This window comes from Hydra vulgaris, chromosome 07 (genome assembly GCF_038396675.1).
Source record: "Hydra vulgaris chromosome 07, alternate assembly HydraT2T_AEP".
Lineage (NCBI taxonomy): Eukaryota > Metazoa > Cnidaria > Hydrozoa > Anthoathecata > Hydridae > Hydra > Hydra vulgaris.
The window spans coordinates 9,986,480-10,006,021 of NC_088926.1; the positions used below are offsets into that span (position 1 = coordinate 9,986,480).

The window sequence follows — 19,542 nt, forward strand, 5'->3', positions numbered from 1 at the left end:
GGTTCTTGTAGACGCCCTTCTAACGCCCCGCATACGTCTTTTATGTATCTTTATTCTCCTTTTTAAGACCTTTCTTTTGATGTCAAGTTTTACAAATTTTTATAAGAACTGACAAAGTTATGATATTTTAAGTTAAGAAAAACTTAAAATTTGATCAAGGTTTCTTCAACAAATCCATCTATCAAAAATTTGGTACTTAAAACACTATAACTTTTTGTTCAATTTAGATTTTGTTTTTGTTCAATTTAGATAATTTTTTCACCTTTAGATTTAAACCTTATAAATGAACTCTGTAGGCCATTTAACAATCTATGTTTATATTTCGATATAAATATAGATTGTTAAATAGTTATTATTATTATTCTTATTTCATTTATTTAACACCCAATGTAATTTACAAGGTAAAAAAGAAAAATAAGAAAGTTATTTCTCGTGATTTTCACTTAAGAATTTTTTCTTCCAGAATTTGTTTAAAAATTCCTCTTTGCTCTTTCGTATTCCAGCACTCTATTGCATGTTTCAAAGTTTGTTCAACTTCGGAGGGAATTTTACTTTTAGAAAGTGCTATTTTTATCTTCTTTTTATTTTGAATTAAGTTTTGAAAATTTAGCATCCAAAAACGGCATAGGTCCTGAATATCGCCAACAAACGAATGTTTTATTAAGGGGTGTTTCAGTTGTGAAAAGATAATGTCTGAAGTCGTTTTATTATTAAGAAGACGAAAAAACAAGTTTAATTTATTTTGTTGAATACTTTTTGAAATTTCCTGGATTTTAAATAGCGAATTTGTATAGTTCTTACTGTGTTTTGAAACATTTAAAAGCGAATTTAGTGCACTCCTTCCAATTACATCTAGCTTTTTCATCAAATCAGAATTATTTTCACATATCTCCATACGATAAGTTTAGGTAGGGACTGCCAATAATTTATATATATAAGAAATAGAACTTGGGTGGGCAAACCGGATTCCAGATTGAATAAGAGTTTGAACAACAGCTCTAAAGTTTGAAATTTTTTCATCAACATTTGTATTATTGAGTGAAGCAAAAGTTGAATGTTTAGTATCCCATGTGAATCCCAGATGTCTAAGTTTATTCTGAAGATTTATTTTATTACTAGATATCGTTATCGTATTGGTTTGTATTAGTGCTTTACCTGAAATCAAGAATTCAGTTTTTTCGGCATTTATTTTAATACAATTTAAATTACTGTAAATATTGCATGTTTTTATCAGCTTTTTGAGACCAGAGAGGGTAGAGCTTAAAAGTATGATATCATCCGCATATGCCACCACACCAGTGAAGTTACCATATATCGATGTGCCAACAATACCTTGATTTGTAATAGTTTCAAGAAGACTTTCAGTGTAAATATTATATAGGTGAGGTGAAAGAATCGATCCTTGTCTTACTCCTTGCTTTAGAAGAAAGGAGTTTGATTTACAACCTTGATATGAGACTGCTGCACTACTATTGTAATATAACGAAGAGTGTTAACTATACAGAGTGGTAATTTTTTATCGAAATATAATTTATCAAATAGGATATTCCAGTTGCAGCTATCAAAAGCTTTTTCTACATCTAAAGAGCATAGGTATACAGGTGAATTGTTGCTATTGTAATGTTTAATTGTTTCGCTAATTAGAAATTCAGCATGTAGCGTTGAACAGTTAGCATTGAATCCAAATTGTAGGGGGTGAGTATCTCTAATATCCGGACATATAATAAGGATTAGGTATTCTAGAACCTTTGTAAAAATTGGTATAATGCTAATACCGCGATGATTGTTCGGGCTATCTAAAGATTTTTTATACGATTTAACAAGGGGTGCAATAATAGACGTCGACATTGATAATGGTGTCCATCCATAATTAATGGAATAATTAAAAAATTTGATGAGCCATTTTGTTAAAGTATCACAATTTGCGTATTTCAAATGTTCTGCTGAGATACCGAAAGAGTCAGGAGATTTTTTAAATTTTAGGTTCGAAATAGCCCTAATTATATTTTCTTCAGTTATTATAACATCATCATGTTTTGTACACGGGGGAATTCTCCGATGATTTCCATTACGATGTGTTATTTTTGAAGTATTCAGTACTTTTTCGAAGCGGTTTGCAAATTCTGAAGTAATGGATTCTTTGTCTTTTTTATTATTTATCTAGAATTTATGTCTTTGTTTAAACATCTAAAAGCATTCCAAAAGTTTTTTGGTCTAATATTTTTTAACTTTTCAATTTTAGTATACTGTGCGCAAATTTTATTATTTTGAGCCAACTTGACGGCTTTGCGAAAGCTTTTACGAGCCATTAAGTAACGATTGAAAGTTACGGAGTTTAAATCTTTTAAAAAACCAGAGTCCCTCCATTTGTTGAAATGAATTGAAAGAATAGTTTTAGAACGACTTAATTCAGGTGTCCACCAAGATTTTGAATACAAACATTGCTTTTTACTTTTTAAAGATTCCTTAAAAGCTATTTGAGCGCTGCCAGCAATTATTTTATAGATTTGAATAAGGTCGTATTCATAATTATCAGTAAAATTAAGATAGTTAAAGCAATTGGTTAAATGATCATTATATGAATTTATAAAGTTAGAATCGTTCCAAGCGTAGCTAGGAATATTAGTATCTTCTTCTATTGTGGTATTGAATTTAGTGTGCTTACCTTCAACTAGTGATGTGCAAAACTCCAATTTTTACTGTGCTATTAAATAATTAGTTTTAAATCTGGTCATTAAAACAGACATACAATATATATATATGTGTGTGTGTGTGTGTGTGTGTGTGTGTGTGTGTGTGTGTGTGTGTGTGTTTTACTATGTATATTTTTAAAAGCTTCTATTTTAAACAATACTAAAGGAGTTTATTTTTATTGTATTGCAAAACTATTAAATAACATTTAATTATTTATAAAAGAATAGTAAATTACTTTTCCCACTTTATAATTTTGTATTCATTTTTTAATGGTACGAACTTATTGTTAATAAAACTTTGGACTGAAACCAAATTCTAGTTTGAAAGATGCGTCCTTTAAAAATATTGATTGGATCTAAACTTTTTATTGACATTGCTCGCGTAGAACTCTTATAACAGTTTGTAAATGTTGCGCTAATAAACAGGTTAAAAAAGTGAATATACTAATTTTGCAGACCAGAAATTTTGTTGTTTAAGATTACTGAGACTAAATGAGATTAAAAAATAAAGAACAACTCCACTAACTACGTCGAGTAGATAAAGCTTTGAATTTTTAACTTTGTCAGAATCGTTTAAACTTTTATCGTTATTTTTTTAACTTTTAAAAATCAATAGCATTAAGGTTATCCTTTTTCTTTAAGTCATGTAACACAGACTGTGCAAATTAGATCATAAAAAAATTGTCCTACTGGGCAATGAAGAACTCTATGTAAACCTATGTAAAACTTCTAAAAAGCAAACTTCTAAACAAACAAAATGTAATTTCTAGAAGTTTAGGAGTAATGTGGTGCAAAAAGTGTTGCTATCCAGTTTTGGGCAACAAACTACCTCTTTTTTTATCAAAAATGTTACCTGCCTCTAAGAATAGTGTCATTTTGAATGTTGCTTAAATTTTAAAAAATCAAAAAGTATAGGATCCCTAATACAGTAAATATTTCAATTTTAACTTAAATAGAAAAATAAAAAACATAGAAATAATTTTAAATATAAATATTATGCAGGTTAGGGTTTCTCAAACAGGATCCCGGGATCCCGGGGATAAAAGTGGCTGCGGGATTTCCCGGGATATCACTCTTATATCCCGGTACATATTTTTTTTCAACTTTACGTATGATAACTGTTTGAATTAATTTGACCAAAAATAAAAAAAATATTATAGCATTTAGTTGTGTTTTATGTGTTCATATCGTATATTAAAACCTAGCACAACAAGAAATGTTATTGAAACTTTCATTGCAAATCTTAAAATATCTAATTCAAAGAATGCATTGCAATTTGTAATGCGATGTTTTTTTATTTCTCGTTATTATAAAATATGAGGGGAAAAAAAAAAAGATTTTCTGCGACGAAAACAGTAAGTTTGATTTTTAAACTTCTAAATTATTGAAAAGTTAAACTTTTTCTGTATTGAATTAATGAAACATTTAATAATTTTTGTATTTAAAAAACGGCAAACAAAGACATAAAAAGTCATACGTAAGATAACATATATACGTAAGAAATATTTGTAACTTTACCTTTAGTTGTTTCACGATTCAATTTAGTTATACCATGTCAATTGTAAGTGGATCGAAAGCATGGCAGTATTTTTGTAAAGAAAAATCTGGCGAATCTGCAATTTGCAAAATATGCAATGTAAAGATTTTGCGCATAAGGTTTTGGATAAGTGGGCTTCATCGTCAATTAAAAACGCACTTAAAGATTTGGATTTAAATATGAAGCGTCTAAATGAAGATACTGGTTCGGAAATTAAAATTGGCATGTTATTACCAAAAAATCCATCCCATGTTATAAGTATGATAAAAAAACAATATGATTTAGCCAAACAAACTGTGGTTTTAGAGATAACAAAAGAAATATCTCGCGGGTCGCGATTTCCTTTATCGTTAGATGAATAAGTCTTTAAAAAACTGACGTTATTTAAACGTAAATTTACACTTATTAACAAAGTTTTGGAACCTGGAATTGACTCCGATAGCTGGATCACTTCCTGCTGAAGAAATTGTTAATCTGGTTGAAAATTAACTTTCAGGTTTCAATTTATCAATTAAAAAGCACATCATAGCTAGTGTCACTGAGCATTCGTAATGAAAAAATTTAGACGGCTAAGTGGTATTGAACATCAGCTGTGTTATGCCCAAGAACTTTAAAAAATCTAAGTTTCATAAAGTACAACTGTTAATAAAAAATACTTGTTACCGGTACTTTTTAGCTCTTTTGCTTCCTCTTAACTTGTTCACTTAATCTTTATTTTGACTAAAATCTTCGTCATTTCGTAAGTTTGATTGTGCAAATTAAACTTTACTTTTACACATTCTTTTTTAATTATTAAGACAAAAAAAATCTTTTTTTTCGTATAAATATAAATAAAAATAGCATAAAATAACGAAAGTAAGATATTAGTAATTCAAATATTAAGCTTCTTATTTATCAATCTTTATATCAACATAAATTTTTTTGTGTTTCTAACTTGACTTAAACAAACTTTACTAAACTTAGAGTAAAGTCTATAGTCTATGTAAATATTAGAAAATCAAAAAATGAAGAAAGTAAAGTTATGGAAAACGTTTTATTAACGTGTACTATGACGTTCCAAATAAACGGGAGTGTTTTAATATTGTATAACTAACTGTAATACTTGGAGAATCGCACTAATTGCACTCAAGTTATGCGTGAGTACTTATACTAACACACGCACTCAAACCTGCACTGTTTCTTTTTTTTTTTTTTTTATCTTCGCTGTTTATATAAAAACAAAATAATAAAATTACAATGAAACTTTTACGTTAAACAAAGAATATATATAAAACAGATAGTGGCTCAAAGAAAATACGGATGACTAGTGTCACCACAATCTTTTCATAGAGCCCCTTTACAATAACATTTAAAGCCTGCATGGCTTTAGTAAATTTATAATACAATATTTTTTCTGAAAAATATTAGGTGTAAAATATAAAAACTCATATATGCATATAGGCTATTTGACTGAAGATTGTATTTTTGAGAAAACGCCGATGTAAAAATAAAAGAAAATACTTTTGGCAGCAAGTTATTCTTATATTTATACATAAATATTATTATTTGAAGCGAATTAAGTTTTGATATATTTAACACATTCATGTATTTCATTACAGGGGAAGGGTTTTCTAATCTTTTTAAATAGTTAACTGCTTTACATGCGTGGTTTTGTAGGATCTGTAATCTTATTAGTTTAGTTTTGTGTGTGTTAGCCCAAACAATATTAGCGTAGGAGAGATCACAATGAACAAGACTGTAAAGCATTTTGCGTGATTTATAATCAAGAAAGGCCCTAGATTTAAATAATACACTTATAGCAGAAGATATTTTTGCTTCAATAAGGCTAATATGTTTTTTCCATGATCGGTTCTTATCAAATATTACTCCCAAAAACCTTGTATAATTTACTCGATTTATTTCATTTTTATTAATTAACAGTTTTAACAACTTTAACTGTAATGTGAATTTACCTTTACCTTTGAATTTTTAGGATAGTAAACGCTTCTATCAGCATATTATCTAAAGTGCCGTAATTTATGGCGTTATGTCGTATTTTTTAACTTGTTATTATTATTTTCATCTGATTAATATTGCAATTCTCTACCCTGTTCAAAATTGCGGAAAATCGGATGCCAAGTTGCGTCAATCTACAAATACAACTTATTTTTTCGGAGGAATCTTTCCAATTCATCTTCAAGATATTCTTAGTGAATCACCTATACTGTTAGTTTCGTCAATGATGTTAGCTGTTCAAGAAATTAATGAAAGCAAAGACATACTACCAGGCATTAAAATAGGTTAAATTTATTTTATATTAAAATTTTTATATGGAGAGAGTGATATATTGTAAGAAATATTGAAAACTAAAACAAATAAAATTTTAGGCTTTTCCGTTCATCAACTTTTATAACGCATTTTAGTTTAATATAAAACACAACAACAACAACAACAACAACAACAACAACAACAACAACAACAACAACAACAACAACAACAACAAAAACAGCAACAAAAATCAAAGATAAACCTGTTGTATTGATGAGTACAGATTTACGGTAGTAAACATTTATTATCTACTTTTCAATATCATAACAATTATAATCATATTTAATTTTAAACATTTGCTGACGTATAATTTATTTTACAAATATAATATCTTATCAAAAAGTAGAAAAATTAATGATTTTTAAATTTTATTTTTTATTTCACAATGCAGCACTTTAACTCTCCATTTATTATTTATTCTTAACATGATTTGAAATTTTGTAAGTTTAGGGTTTTAAGCTCTAACGTTTTATTTAAGGATATGAAATTCGAGATTCACGAAATGATATCTTATGTGCATGCGACTCCGCTTTAGATTTTTTGTTGGATAATAAACGAAATTCTGTTTTAATTGGGGTAGTAGGACCAGCCTCAAGCTCTTTAAGTGTTGCCGTGAGTACAATGTTATTATCTGACTATGTCCCACAAGTTTCTTATGCATCTACAAGTATGTCATTATCACAACGTGCCGTATATCGTAACTTTTTTCGTACCGCCCCTGCAGATGCAAACCAAGCAAAAGCGCTTGTTGGGTTAATTAATTTTTTCCAGTGGACTTATATTTCTTTGATTACATCCAGGGATGATTATGGTCGCTTTGGCCGCGATGAAGTTCTCAAAGCCGCAACAGAAAAGAATATTTGCTTTTCAATTGATATAACCTTCGACGTAAGTTTTTTGGAAAACGAGATAGATATTATTTTAAGTGGTATTGAGCAAAATTCGCATGTTGTACTTCTATGGTGCGACGGAATATATGCAACAACAATAATTTCAAAAAGTATATCACGTGGTTTTAGCAATATTACCTGGATAGGTAAAAGATTATTTTTATGTTTTACCTTCATAAATATTAATAACATAGTATGAATAAAATACAAATAATTAACAAATAATTATGTTTTATTACTTTATGAACCATTTATTAAACAAAATTAAACTACTTAAACAATTTACTTAAACTTTTTAATTTTTGGAAAATTTTAAACAAAGCTTATTTACATCTTGTTTACATCTTGTAAACTTTTTGTAAACATCTTGTAAACATCTTGTTTACATCTTGTTTACATCTTGTTTACACCATGTTACATCTTGCAGGAGTATTATAATAAAGAAAAGGTTTTGTTTTTAAAACAAATTTGCTTGTACTCCTTATTTTGTAGTACTCTATATTACAAAAAAAGGAGTACAAGCAAATTTGTTTAAAAAACAAAACCTTTTCTTTTTCCAAAGCAATTTGAGTTCTCGGAAAATCAAATAGGTTTGAGTTACCTGATCGACCGATTGCCGACTGAATAGCTTTTTTTTATGATTCTAATAATTCGTTAGTAATTCTAAACTAAGTATTACGGCACTACATTACGACATTTTATGTTTTTGTGTCTAAACAATCATACTATGAAAAATTGAATGACACATATAAAGGTTACCAAAAAAGTTTTAAAAATAAGTTGCAAATTAAATTTACAAAAGTAATAGTTTATATTTTTTTAAATTATTTTAAAAATCAGATGATACTTTTTAATAACATTTTTATTTGGTTAATACTGTTTGATAGTTTTTTTTAAAATGCATTTTTAATAAAAATTTGATACATATCAAATAAACAAACGCATCAAATTGAAACTTTTAAAACACAAAAATAAAAAAGCGACTTAAAATTTTATTATCCCAAAACTTGTAAATAAATGTAGTATTAATATTTTTTGCCAATATTTTTATTTATGGATTAATTACGAACCAATTATTTAACTGTTTTGTATTATTTTTTGTGTTAATATTTTAAAATTTTATCAATTTTCTAAATCAATACTAAACTTTTATATAAAAACTTGCATATCAACAAATATTAATTTATATTGGGTAAAGACGTTGGCAAAGATTTTGCGAAAATCATTTTTCATTCAGACAAATTTAATATTTATGCAGATTTCATAAACGTTCGACAAAAATCAACTTTTCGTGCTTTGATGGCAGTAGTCTTGAAATAATTGTGATTAATGAAAAAACTTGAGGATATCTCGTTTGATAGATATAATTGCCAGACTGTTTAGACTTTCTTGAGTTACAGTGATTCACAAATAGAAGTTAATTAATTTTAACTTGGAAAAACTTCTTTCACCCAATGCAAAAGTGATCGCAATTATCAAGCTATACAAAGGGCTAGAGCAACATTTGGAATAGCAGAATTCAAACCACGATCATAAATAAAACATAAAACATCATGAGAAATTGAAAAACTATCCGGATTTTGTTGAAAAATATTTGCGACTTATTGCAAAATTCCTTTCAATCAGCACCTGACCAGATGCAATTGTGAGCGCAATATTTATATCTTTACAACATTTTATCAAATCATTTTGGTGTAAATCTTAAACTTCTTGATATTGTGCCGAAGTCAAAAATTGACGGTTTGTTCGAAACGCTTAGTTAACGTAAAACTGCTTTATCAAAACGGAACCACTTGAAAATTGATTTCAAGTGATTCCGTTTCTTTTGAACCACATGAAATCAAATTTCTATCTGTCAAGGATTTTCGCAACTCATTGCAAAAATTCATTTAATCAATACATGAACCAATTTTCTGACTGAAATTTGAATTCAGCCAGAGGTTTAAAAAATGGAATCTTGGTTGTACTTTTTTACATTCCAGTGTAATGTCAAATTGCATGTTATTTGGTTGCATCAATTTGCTGACGATATTGATTTGAAACAATAAACTGTACCAGATGTCTAGATTACCCAAAAAATTGAAAGTTTTTGATTTGTTCTGCCAGACCAGATACTTTGATTCTTGCTTTTGGAACGTTGGCATTTTCAGCCACATTCATCAATGCATTGTAAAATGCTGCTATTTGGAAACAAACCGCTTTTACACTATTGGGACTGTATTCCTAAAGAGTATTGCAAATTGGCATTACTATCAGATTTTGTACATGAGCTTGAAGAAAACATTGCTGTATTGAGGCATCAAAAAAAAAGAATAAAGTCGATAAAAATTTTAAGTTTTTAAGTTTTGTAGTTGCTGATTGTAACGACTAAAGATTTCGCCATATCTCCTAGAATAAGATTGATACTGTGATATCCACATGGCACATAAAATAATTTCGGATTGTGGTAAAGTATACGTTTTTGTACACCATGACTGCAGTTTTTCATATTTGCTCTTTTATCATATACTTAGCCTCTGAATTTCTGCAAATTTAAATTCAGGTCTTTAAACCTTTGTAAGCATGATTTCGTGAGATCTAAATCAGTGCTGTCATTGACAGGTTGGAATCGCACAAAATGTTTATTGATTTCCACTGGTCTACTCCCAATGTTGAATATTCGCAAATCATAGTCGTTGGCTCTTGATGACTAGCATCAGGTGTGTGGTTTTAAATGATAGAATAATATTTTCAATTTTGAACATTATTTATAACTTTTTGTAAGTCAGCATCACCAATCAGATCAATTAGCTCATTTTGAATTACTTTGCCTTAGCAATAAATATGAATTTCTTTTTTTTAATACGTCGTAAATGATATTCTAGGTATAAGTCGTGCACTCCTGACAATTCGACCAATTCCAATATATTTCCATTGTTTCGTCGAAAAAATTAACCCTTGGTGCCACGAAAAGCTTAAACTCCGTTCTGCAAGAAACTACACAATTGAAGTTATTCTTTTTAAAACATGATTTTAGAGCAGAGTCTCCTTTTGTACTTTTTTTTTTTGTTTCCTTGTCATTTATTTTTAGTTTCATCGACCAATTTTCCATCTCAAATTAAACACCGACATCACGAATGTGATGTCGGTGCTTAATTTGATTGCTACTTTTCGACTGCTACTTGATCGGTGCTTTATTCGATTGCTACTTTTCGACTGCTACTTGATCGGTGCTTTATTCGATTGCTACTTTTATTCAATTATTACCATCAATTGTGAGCTTGTTTTTTTAGATCTGAAAAAAAAACGGCGGCAAAAAAAAATACATCCTCAAAACAACAACCTAACAATCTGAGCATTCATCATTTTGTAACTTAATAAAAAAAGAATCCCACAGAGAAACGCCACTTTTCAAAATTTAGTTTTGAAGCAGCGTTTCTCTGTGAGATTCTTTTTTAGAAAGTTACGAAACATTCAGAATCACGATACTTTGTTTCTAAATCACGATACTTTGTTCCTGAATCACGAAACTTTATCGACCATGTTAATCATCTTCATTCTGAGCATCGGAAGTTTATGTTACCAAATGCGGTGGCGGCTTACGAGTATCAAAGTTTCAAAAAGTATCTCTTTATATTGCTAGAAACGCCTCCTCCGCTTTTCATTTGTGCGTTTATTCACCATTCTCAAAAGAATGTTTTAACATTTTCACCAAAAAACGAAATAATGGTTAATTTCAAATTTATTAAATTGATTTAAAAAAGATGCGGTATTATAGTTGACAATACAAAAATGATGGGTGTCTTGTTTGAAAAATCTAAAAACCGATCTTTACTGACAGATACTAACTTGCAGAATGTTTTTAGAATCGCAACCACTTGGTTGCCAATTGACATTAAAAGCATTTTGAAAAAAAGGCAGGTTTGTAATTAACATAATTAGCAATATTTTTTAATTATTGTTAATTACAAAATAGTAGTTTGTAATTACCAATACATAACCTAATAGCTAGCTGGTATATGTGTGCGTGGTATCCTTAGTGAGACCATATTTAAAAAGTTAAAGAAATTATTATTTTTAAATAAAACATTATGAAACACCTTCGGCCCCCAGTAAACAGCTAAAAAGCTAACTTTAGCCCTCATCAAAAAAGTTGTAGCCACCCCCCCCCCCCTACTGCTTTAAACGCAATTTTATGACCAAATTATAAATGAAGTCTTTGAGTTTTTAAACTTTTTCAAATGTTTTCTTTTGCGTGAACACAATTCTTAACTTCTTTTTTTATTGGGTATATATTAAACGAACAATATTCCTTGGTTCCTTGGAGGTTTGAGTTATCTAGAACTAACTGTATACATACATATACAGTATATATATATATATATATATATATATATATATATATATATATATATATATATATATATATATATATATATATATATATATACTATATCAATAAATTTTTTAGTGGATACAAAACTAAATATATATATTTAAATTCTGTCATATTTTTTATACTTTTTACATTAATATTAAATTTTTCGTATTAATGATTTAATTTTTATAGCTTCTAATTCTTTATAAGTTTATTTTTTTGTAGGAACTGAATCTTGGGGAGACGATTTTCTAAAATACTCATCACCCAATCTAACACACAACATAATATTATTGCGACTTAAAGGATACCCTGTAGATTTTGTGAGCAATAAAATTCTTAGTTCTAATATGACAAGCAATTTAAACTGTTATAATCCATGGTATGAAGAATTTTTAAAAAAGCACAACTGGAATGGCATTACGTGTACTCCTAATTTGACAAGTACATTACCAAAACGAAAAATAAATCAAGTAGTAGGTGCTGTCTACGCCTTGGCGTACGGATTGCATAGCTATTTAAATTGTACCTCTGAAAAATGTATTACGCTTTCCGACGCTATTGATTACAAACTTTTGTACAATCACATAATTAATGCAAGTTTTAATGTTCCCACAAGTAACTATCGTGTTAAATTTGATGAAAACGGAGACTTCTTTTATCCTGCATATGAATACATCTTTGTACATAAAAATAGTTTTACAAAGTTTGGATTCTGGGAATACACTTTTACAAAATCTGCAGTTTTAGATATAGACCAAAACGTTATTGTTTGGAAAAATAACTTACAACCAAAATCTGTTTGCAGTCTAAATTGCGAGCCCGGTACATACAGAGTCAATTCTTCCATATCAAAATGTTGCTGGATTTGTGTAAAATGTCCTCATGGTTCGATTTCAAGCTCTGTCAATCAATACGAATGCACAAAGTGTTCAATTACATCTTTAGAAAATTTAAATCAAACTCAGTGCATTGATTTGTCTGAAGTAAGCTTAAGTATTTTTAGTACAGCGGGAATATTAATTATTATTGGATCGATATCAGGTGTACTAGTTGCAACTTTAGTATTGATTTTGTTTTTTATTCATTGGAACAATCCAGTTATTAAAAGTTCTAATAGAGAGATGTCTTGTATCCAGTTAATTTCTCTTAAGCTCTTGTTCTGCGTTGCATTTTTTTACTTTCACAGACCCACTCCAGCAGTATGCATGTTAAGAACGTCGTTGTTCGGCTTCTTGCTAACAACTGTAGTTGCGTTTGTCGTAGTGAAAATGTATCGACTGCTTCGTGTTTTTAATGGCAGGTTTACAAAAGTTTCAAAGTTTTTAGAAAATAAATTTCAAATTACGTTCACTTTTTCACTTGTTTTAATACAAACAGTAACAGTTATAGTTTGGCACGCATATTATCCAACTAGGGTGCAGACTGTTCCAAACTCCATTAGTAATGAGTTTTACCTTATCTGCGATAATGAAAAATCAATTTTTTTAATTTCGTTGATATACTTTTTTATATTGGCTATTGTGAGTGGATGCATGGCATTTCGAGCTCGCAAACTGCCCGAAAATTTTAACGAAACACAGAACATTGGTTACGCTATGTTTATTGTTTGCGTTATTTGGTTTTCATACCTACCCCTCTATTTCAGTGTTAATCCACACGAATCTGTTGTTGCGTTTTTATGCACTAATATATTTTCGTGCTATAGCATGCTAATAACTTTGTATGCTAAAAAAATAATATATATTTTGTTTAATCGGAGTTTAAACAGTGTTGAATTTTTTCATACTTGTTCTTCAGAAAATGTTTTGCATAATTTTGTTGAGAAAGTAGTTCTAGAAGATGGTTCTACTCTTAATGTAGTACGCAACGTTATTATTTATAATACAAATGCAAATTCCGAAATGGGTTGTTAGAATTTAAGCTCATTGACTTTATTTAGCTCTTTGGATATCGTTAGATTGTTGTTTTGTTATTAACTAAGTCCTCAAAATTTTCGAGGCTAAAACAAGAAAAAGGCAATGAAATTCGTTTCGGATTAACCAAAAAATTTAGTTTAACCACAAAAACGTGTAAAGCCTATTAATGATGACGAAAAATACATCGATAATGATAAAAGATCTATCAATGATGATAAAAGATCAAATCTTTATGGAAAAACAAAAAATTTAATAAATTTTCAAAAATAACTCAAAACTTATTTCTTAAAACAATATATCTCGTTATTTTTAAACGTATATACATTGGTTTTTAAAATATAAGTTCACTTAGATTAGCGATTTTTTTAATGCTTGAGAAAAATTGAAATTTTTTTCAAGCATTAATAAAAATTAAAACAAGAAGAGAGATTGTTTTATTTTGAATACATATGTAACAAAAATAAAAAAAAATTAAAAAAGAATTATATTGTTTTGGTATTGAAATCAATCGGAAAAGAGAATCATGTAAAAAAAACTATAATGATGCATACAGATGCATACATAATTCCTTCGAAGTTTTGTTCCAAATTTTTTCTAGTGCAAGTTTCAACTGAAAAAACCTTTTCCATATTCTCTCTCGATAATTTCTTGTCCATTCATGATCCAGTTAACAACCTAGGAATACATTATTGAGCTAATCTGTGAACTCTTGCCGCATCCTTCATAATGACTTGGAGTATTTCTTACGTGATAATTCTTCGAACTCATCATACTCGATGCACTTAGAGACAGATTTGCAAAATAGGTAGTTTTTTAGCGCATAAAAACTTCTATTTTACTTGGTTCCAAACAAAATATTCTAAACTTTTTAACGAACCAGATCAAAGCCCCTCCTAAAATAAATGTGAGTAAAATTAAGATCTTTGAACATATTATGTTGTACGGGATGTTGTTAAAAACGTTCGTATTTCTTTGTTTTGCTCAACGAAGAAATTTCACTTGTAGTGCTGTTTTGCACTAACGTAATGAATAAATATTTTAAAGTCGTTAAAAGTTGCTAACTTTAATAATAGTGCAGGAAATTACCATAATAATTGTGCAAAAGTGGATAAACGCTTGAAAATTTTTTTACGTGTTGAAAATAAGTATATGAATCATTTAAGAAATAGTGGCACTTTCAGTTTAACCAAAGAGGTATAATATACGAGCTAGAACGCTGTTGGCACAAGACTTGTTTAAGACATAAAAAATACTTAATAACACGTATTGTTTCTTTTTTCAGACGCCTTAAACACGTCTTGTGTCTACAATGTCAGTAAAGTGGACCGGAATATGTCGTGATCTTGTTTAATTTGACTTTATGAACCAAATTAAGCAACACAAACTTAATTGCTCAAGAGTCTAAGTATTATACTTAGTAATTTGTGAAACAAAAAAAACGTGCTTTTTGATATACGCATGCATGCTAAAACCTACCTAGCAGATAATAAAACCGACTGTGTAACATGTGTGTAGATATAAGTATTACACCCATCTTCAAACTAGCTGATCAAGCTAGACTATATGTTGATTGCTTTTTAATAAAATTTTTTAATGATTACTTGGTTTTAATGATGACTTTGGTCCAACACTTCTTAAAGCCTATCTGTAACGTTGTGATCGTGATGCAGTGTATTTTTCAACTGTTGCGCAAATTAAACTGCAAACCATATTTGACACCACAAAGTCTTTTACAAATTCAGCCAAAGTTTCAGGAAAGATTAGTATCCAAAAACCAACTTGCACTTATTACTATGATACTCGAAAGCGAAAGCATTGACATACAAACCAAGCCAAATAACACTCCAGCTGCACTCACTATAAGTCAACTACCTACTTTTAATAGATCAGAGAAATATAACTCTACTATTCAAAAAATCACAAAAACTCTTATATGTATTGCTTGGACATACAACTACAAAAAAGACGATCACTTATTCATATGCTACTTATCATTGGTTTGAGTTTATCATATGATTGTATAATTGCACTGACAACTGACAACTGAACTAAATAATGAAGCGTGTAATTAATATTACAGTGATAAAGATGTGTGTCATCTGAAAATGCAAAAACAACTTTTAACTTTTAATATTGACCACAACCCCACAGCAACGACAGCTCACGGAGCATTTCGTGGTACAGCTGTTTTATAAGCTCAGCAGCAAGATAATTTTTATTGAGTGATGGAATTTCACGCAAAGTTCGGTTTTCAAAGCCTAAAACTGTTAAACAGTATCATAATGCCGATGGATCAAATGACAATATGCTATCAGTGGAATGGTTGACATAGGTCTTCTTAAGCCTTCAGACATACAATTCCTATTGTAGTTTTTTTTTATAAATTAGTGTTCAACCTTTGACTTTCACTAGCTGGTGCGTAAAGCAAATAGTTCATTCACAGTTTGCTTATTAGAGTTTAATCAAGGAAATCAAACTTATTCAGTTTATCTTTGTCAGGTCTCTGCGTACTTCTTACTTTAATCTATGCTTAGATAGTTTAACAAAACTGGCACCATGGTTTTTTTAAACTCAGTAGAAAGAATTTGTTCAAGACTGTTTGTTATCAGTACTGTAAGTGCATATGCACCCCTGAAACGTAACAACTTGTCCGTATTAAGAACTTGGCAATTGCAACTTTATCTAAGAAAAAAAAACGCTTGAAATTAACTTAAAGTGACGTAGATTTATTTTTCACGTTAGTTGCGTAACTAGTGAAAAATATCTTTTTTAAACTTTGGAAACACTTTTTGAGCATGAAAGTCAGTCATTTCCCCATCAATCTCTTAGTTTAAGCTCTTCGTTTTGGAGCTGTCTGAATTGAAATGTTCTATTCTTAAGCCTTAAACCGTGTTCTTACAAATAGGCACACTCACCTCGGTCTACACGCGTATCAGGCTGTAAAGGTTAGCTAAAAAATAAAGATTTTTACTTTTTATAGCAATATTCGTTGCATCAGCTTTAGCTATGAACTGCATTTAGACTGGCAATCATTTTCATTACATTGCTGTGCAAGAAATTGCTAACAGTCTTTGACGATTAAAATCAAAAGCTTTACCAGCTTTTTATGCATTTACTGGCAGCGATACGATCTAAATTTTTGGAAAAGATGAAAATACACCATGGTTTGCTTGATCCTCTTTTGATGTTGTAGCTGATATATTTATGGTATTTTTTGAAGTTCATAATCTAATGACAGACAAAACAATGTTGTTGCAAGAATAATTTGTCATTTTATTGTATGACTAAACCGCTGTGGAAACAAATGTAAATACTGCTTAGAAGTATTTTTTTCGTCAAAAGAACTGGCAGATTGGCAATATTCCACCCACACACGATGCAATAATACAGCATTTGAAGTGTACAGTGTTATAGGCGTACAATTGGAGTCACACGTTGATAGTATCGCCATCTTTACCAAGTTCAACTAACGTTAGAAGCCAAAAGAAAATAATTATCATTGTTTAAGCAGCTTTTGTGTAGTGGTTAGAATGTTTTTTTAGAAGCAAGAGATCCAGGGTTCAAAGCAAGCTCTGACCATATTTTGCGCTAACGGAAAAGAAGGAGGGGTGCTCTTTCGCGATACTGTGACAAAACCGTTAGGTCTTTTTGGGAGCACGTTAAACAAAACAAAACAAAAATACTATTTGGATGACGCTTCCTAAAGTTATAGATACTGTCCTGTCAGACAGATTGTACAACACCCCGCTGTAAATGTTCATTGAACATTTACAGCGGGGTGCAAAATAATCAATATTTTATTTTGAAAAAAAAAAATTCATTTTTATTACATTTATTAAAAGTTGCTTTAACTTGTTAGCAGCTGAAAATTTTTTAATCAGGTTGTTAAAAATACTCTGCCAAAGCTGGACCACATTCCAGTTGTAAAAGGAGGATGTCCCTTAATAATTATTCATTTAAAAAATCTCTTTTACATATTAACAAGTATTTTGAGTCATATAATAGCATGTAGTGTGTGCTTTTGTTGTGCTTTCACCAAGCAAAAATTGTATAATCCAAGATGGCGACAGTCACTAATAGAATAGCCTGTAACATCGTGATTTTTGCACCCAGATTATTTACAAAAAGATAATCAATATATATTGATACGACTTACTTTCCCTGAGATTTTAGTGAAGATTAGTTGAATGGTTTATAACGTTTTTGATAAAATCAAAATGGCGGTAACCACCGCTTTTTAATTTCAGTCAGTTCCAACTTAGCCACGCTTTGCCACCATATCTCAAAATAACCAGCATAACTTTCTGAGTAATTAGTGAAATTTTTATGTTTCTATCAACTTGTGCACAATTTCAGTCACTTTGTTATTCTGTCATTTTATTATTATTATTAATCAGTCATTTTACTAATTTTTTTTTTCATAACTGCGAATCTGCATAATTGCGACTGGCATAAGTGCGAACTGGCATAAGTGCGAACTGGCACAAGCGCGAACTGGCATAAGTGCGAATCACTTGCAAAAACTGGCATAAGTGCGAACTAGCACAAGCGCGAACGGGCATAAGTGCGTCAAAAGAATTTGCAAACATTGGCATAAGTGCGAACTGGCATAAGTGCGAAACAATTGCAAAAACTGGCATAAGTGCGAACTGGCATTAGTGCGCCGAAAAAATTTGCAAACATTGGCATAAGTGCAAATTGGCATAAGTGGCGAATTGGCAAGTTCGCACTTATGCCAATTCGCACTTATGCCAGTTCGCACTTATGCCAATTCGCACTTATGCCAATGTTTGCAAATTCTTTCGGCGCACTTATGCCAGTTCGCATTTGTGCCAGTTCGCACTTATGCCAGTTTTTGCAATTGATTCGCACATATGCCAGTTCGCACTTATGCCAGTTCGCACTTATGCCAATGTTTGCAAATTCTTTCGGCGCACTTATGCCAGTTCGCGCTTGTGCCAGTTCGCACTTATGCCAGTTTTTGCAATTGATTCGCACATATGCCAGTTCGCATTTATGCCAGTTCGCACTTATGCCAATGTTTGCAAATTCTTTCGGCGCACTTATGCCAGTTCGCGCTTGTGCCAGTTCGCACTTATGTCAGTCTTTGCAACTGCTTCGCACTTATGCAGATTCGCAGTTATGAAATTCGCACTTATTCAGCCTCCTCAAAACTTGGTGACTTCATAATAATTTTTATCATGAATATAACTATTGATTGAATATTTAGTAGGGTATTTGTGCTGTGTTTTTTAAAATAAGGTTTTGAATATATTTGGGATCGTTTCATAATTGACTTGGTACATAAAAATTAAAATGCGATAGATATTAATTTGGTAAACATTCAGTATTTTGAGATTTTTAAACAATGGTTGTGAAGGCGAGAGACGATGTGCATTGGATATTATTCTAATTGCATATTTTTGTTTGTTGAGAAGTTTTTTAATTTTTGTTTTATTGGTGCTGCACCAAGCAATATTGGCATAATTGAGAAAACAATGAATAAAAGAGAAATAGATGTATTTTAAGCATATTTGGTTCAGGTAAGATTTTACCTTATAAAGTATACCAATATTTTTTGAAATTTTATTTTCGATTAAGTTTATATGATTTTTCCACGCGACATTTTCATCAAGGAGAACGCCTAGAAACTTCATTGTTTTTTCTCTTTTAATATTGTGTTTCCCAATGCTAACATTTGGAAACTGTAAGGGAATTTTGTCACTTTGATGAAGGCGATGAAAAAAGGTATACTTAGTTTTGCTTAAGTTTACTGATACAGTTTATTAGTATTAAACCATTCAGAAATTTTCAAAAGTACTTTGTTGACTGTTTCAAA

The 19,542-nt window shown here is 30.1% G+C and overlaps 1 protein-coding gene across 1 annotated transcript in view; it reads left to right on the forward strand.

The window, feature by feature from the left end:
* Window positions 1-14,185, forward strand: part of LOC101235411 (metabotropic glutamate receptor 3) — a 29,342-nt gene extending 15,157 nt beyond the window's left edge. Inside the window, exons 2-4 of the mRNA XM_065800992.1 lie at window positions 6,203-6,509; window positions 7,016-7,573; window positions 12,010-14,185. Of these exons, the coding sequence (XP_065657064.1) occupies window positions 6,257-6,509; window positions 7,016-7,573; window positions 12,010-13,700 (2,502 nt within the window). The 5' untranslated portion in view covers window positions 6,203-6,256 and the 3' untranslated portion in view covers window positions 13,701-14,185. The remainder of the gene's footprint in view (window positions 1-6,202; window positions 6,510-7,015; window positions 7,574-12,009) is intronic.
* The last annotated feature ends 5,357 nt before the right edge of the window (window positions 14,186-19,542 follow it).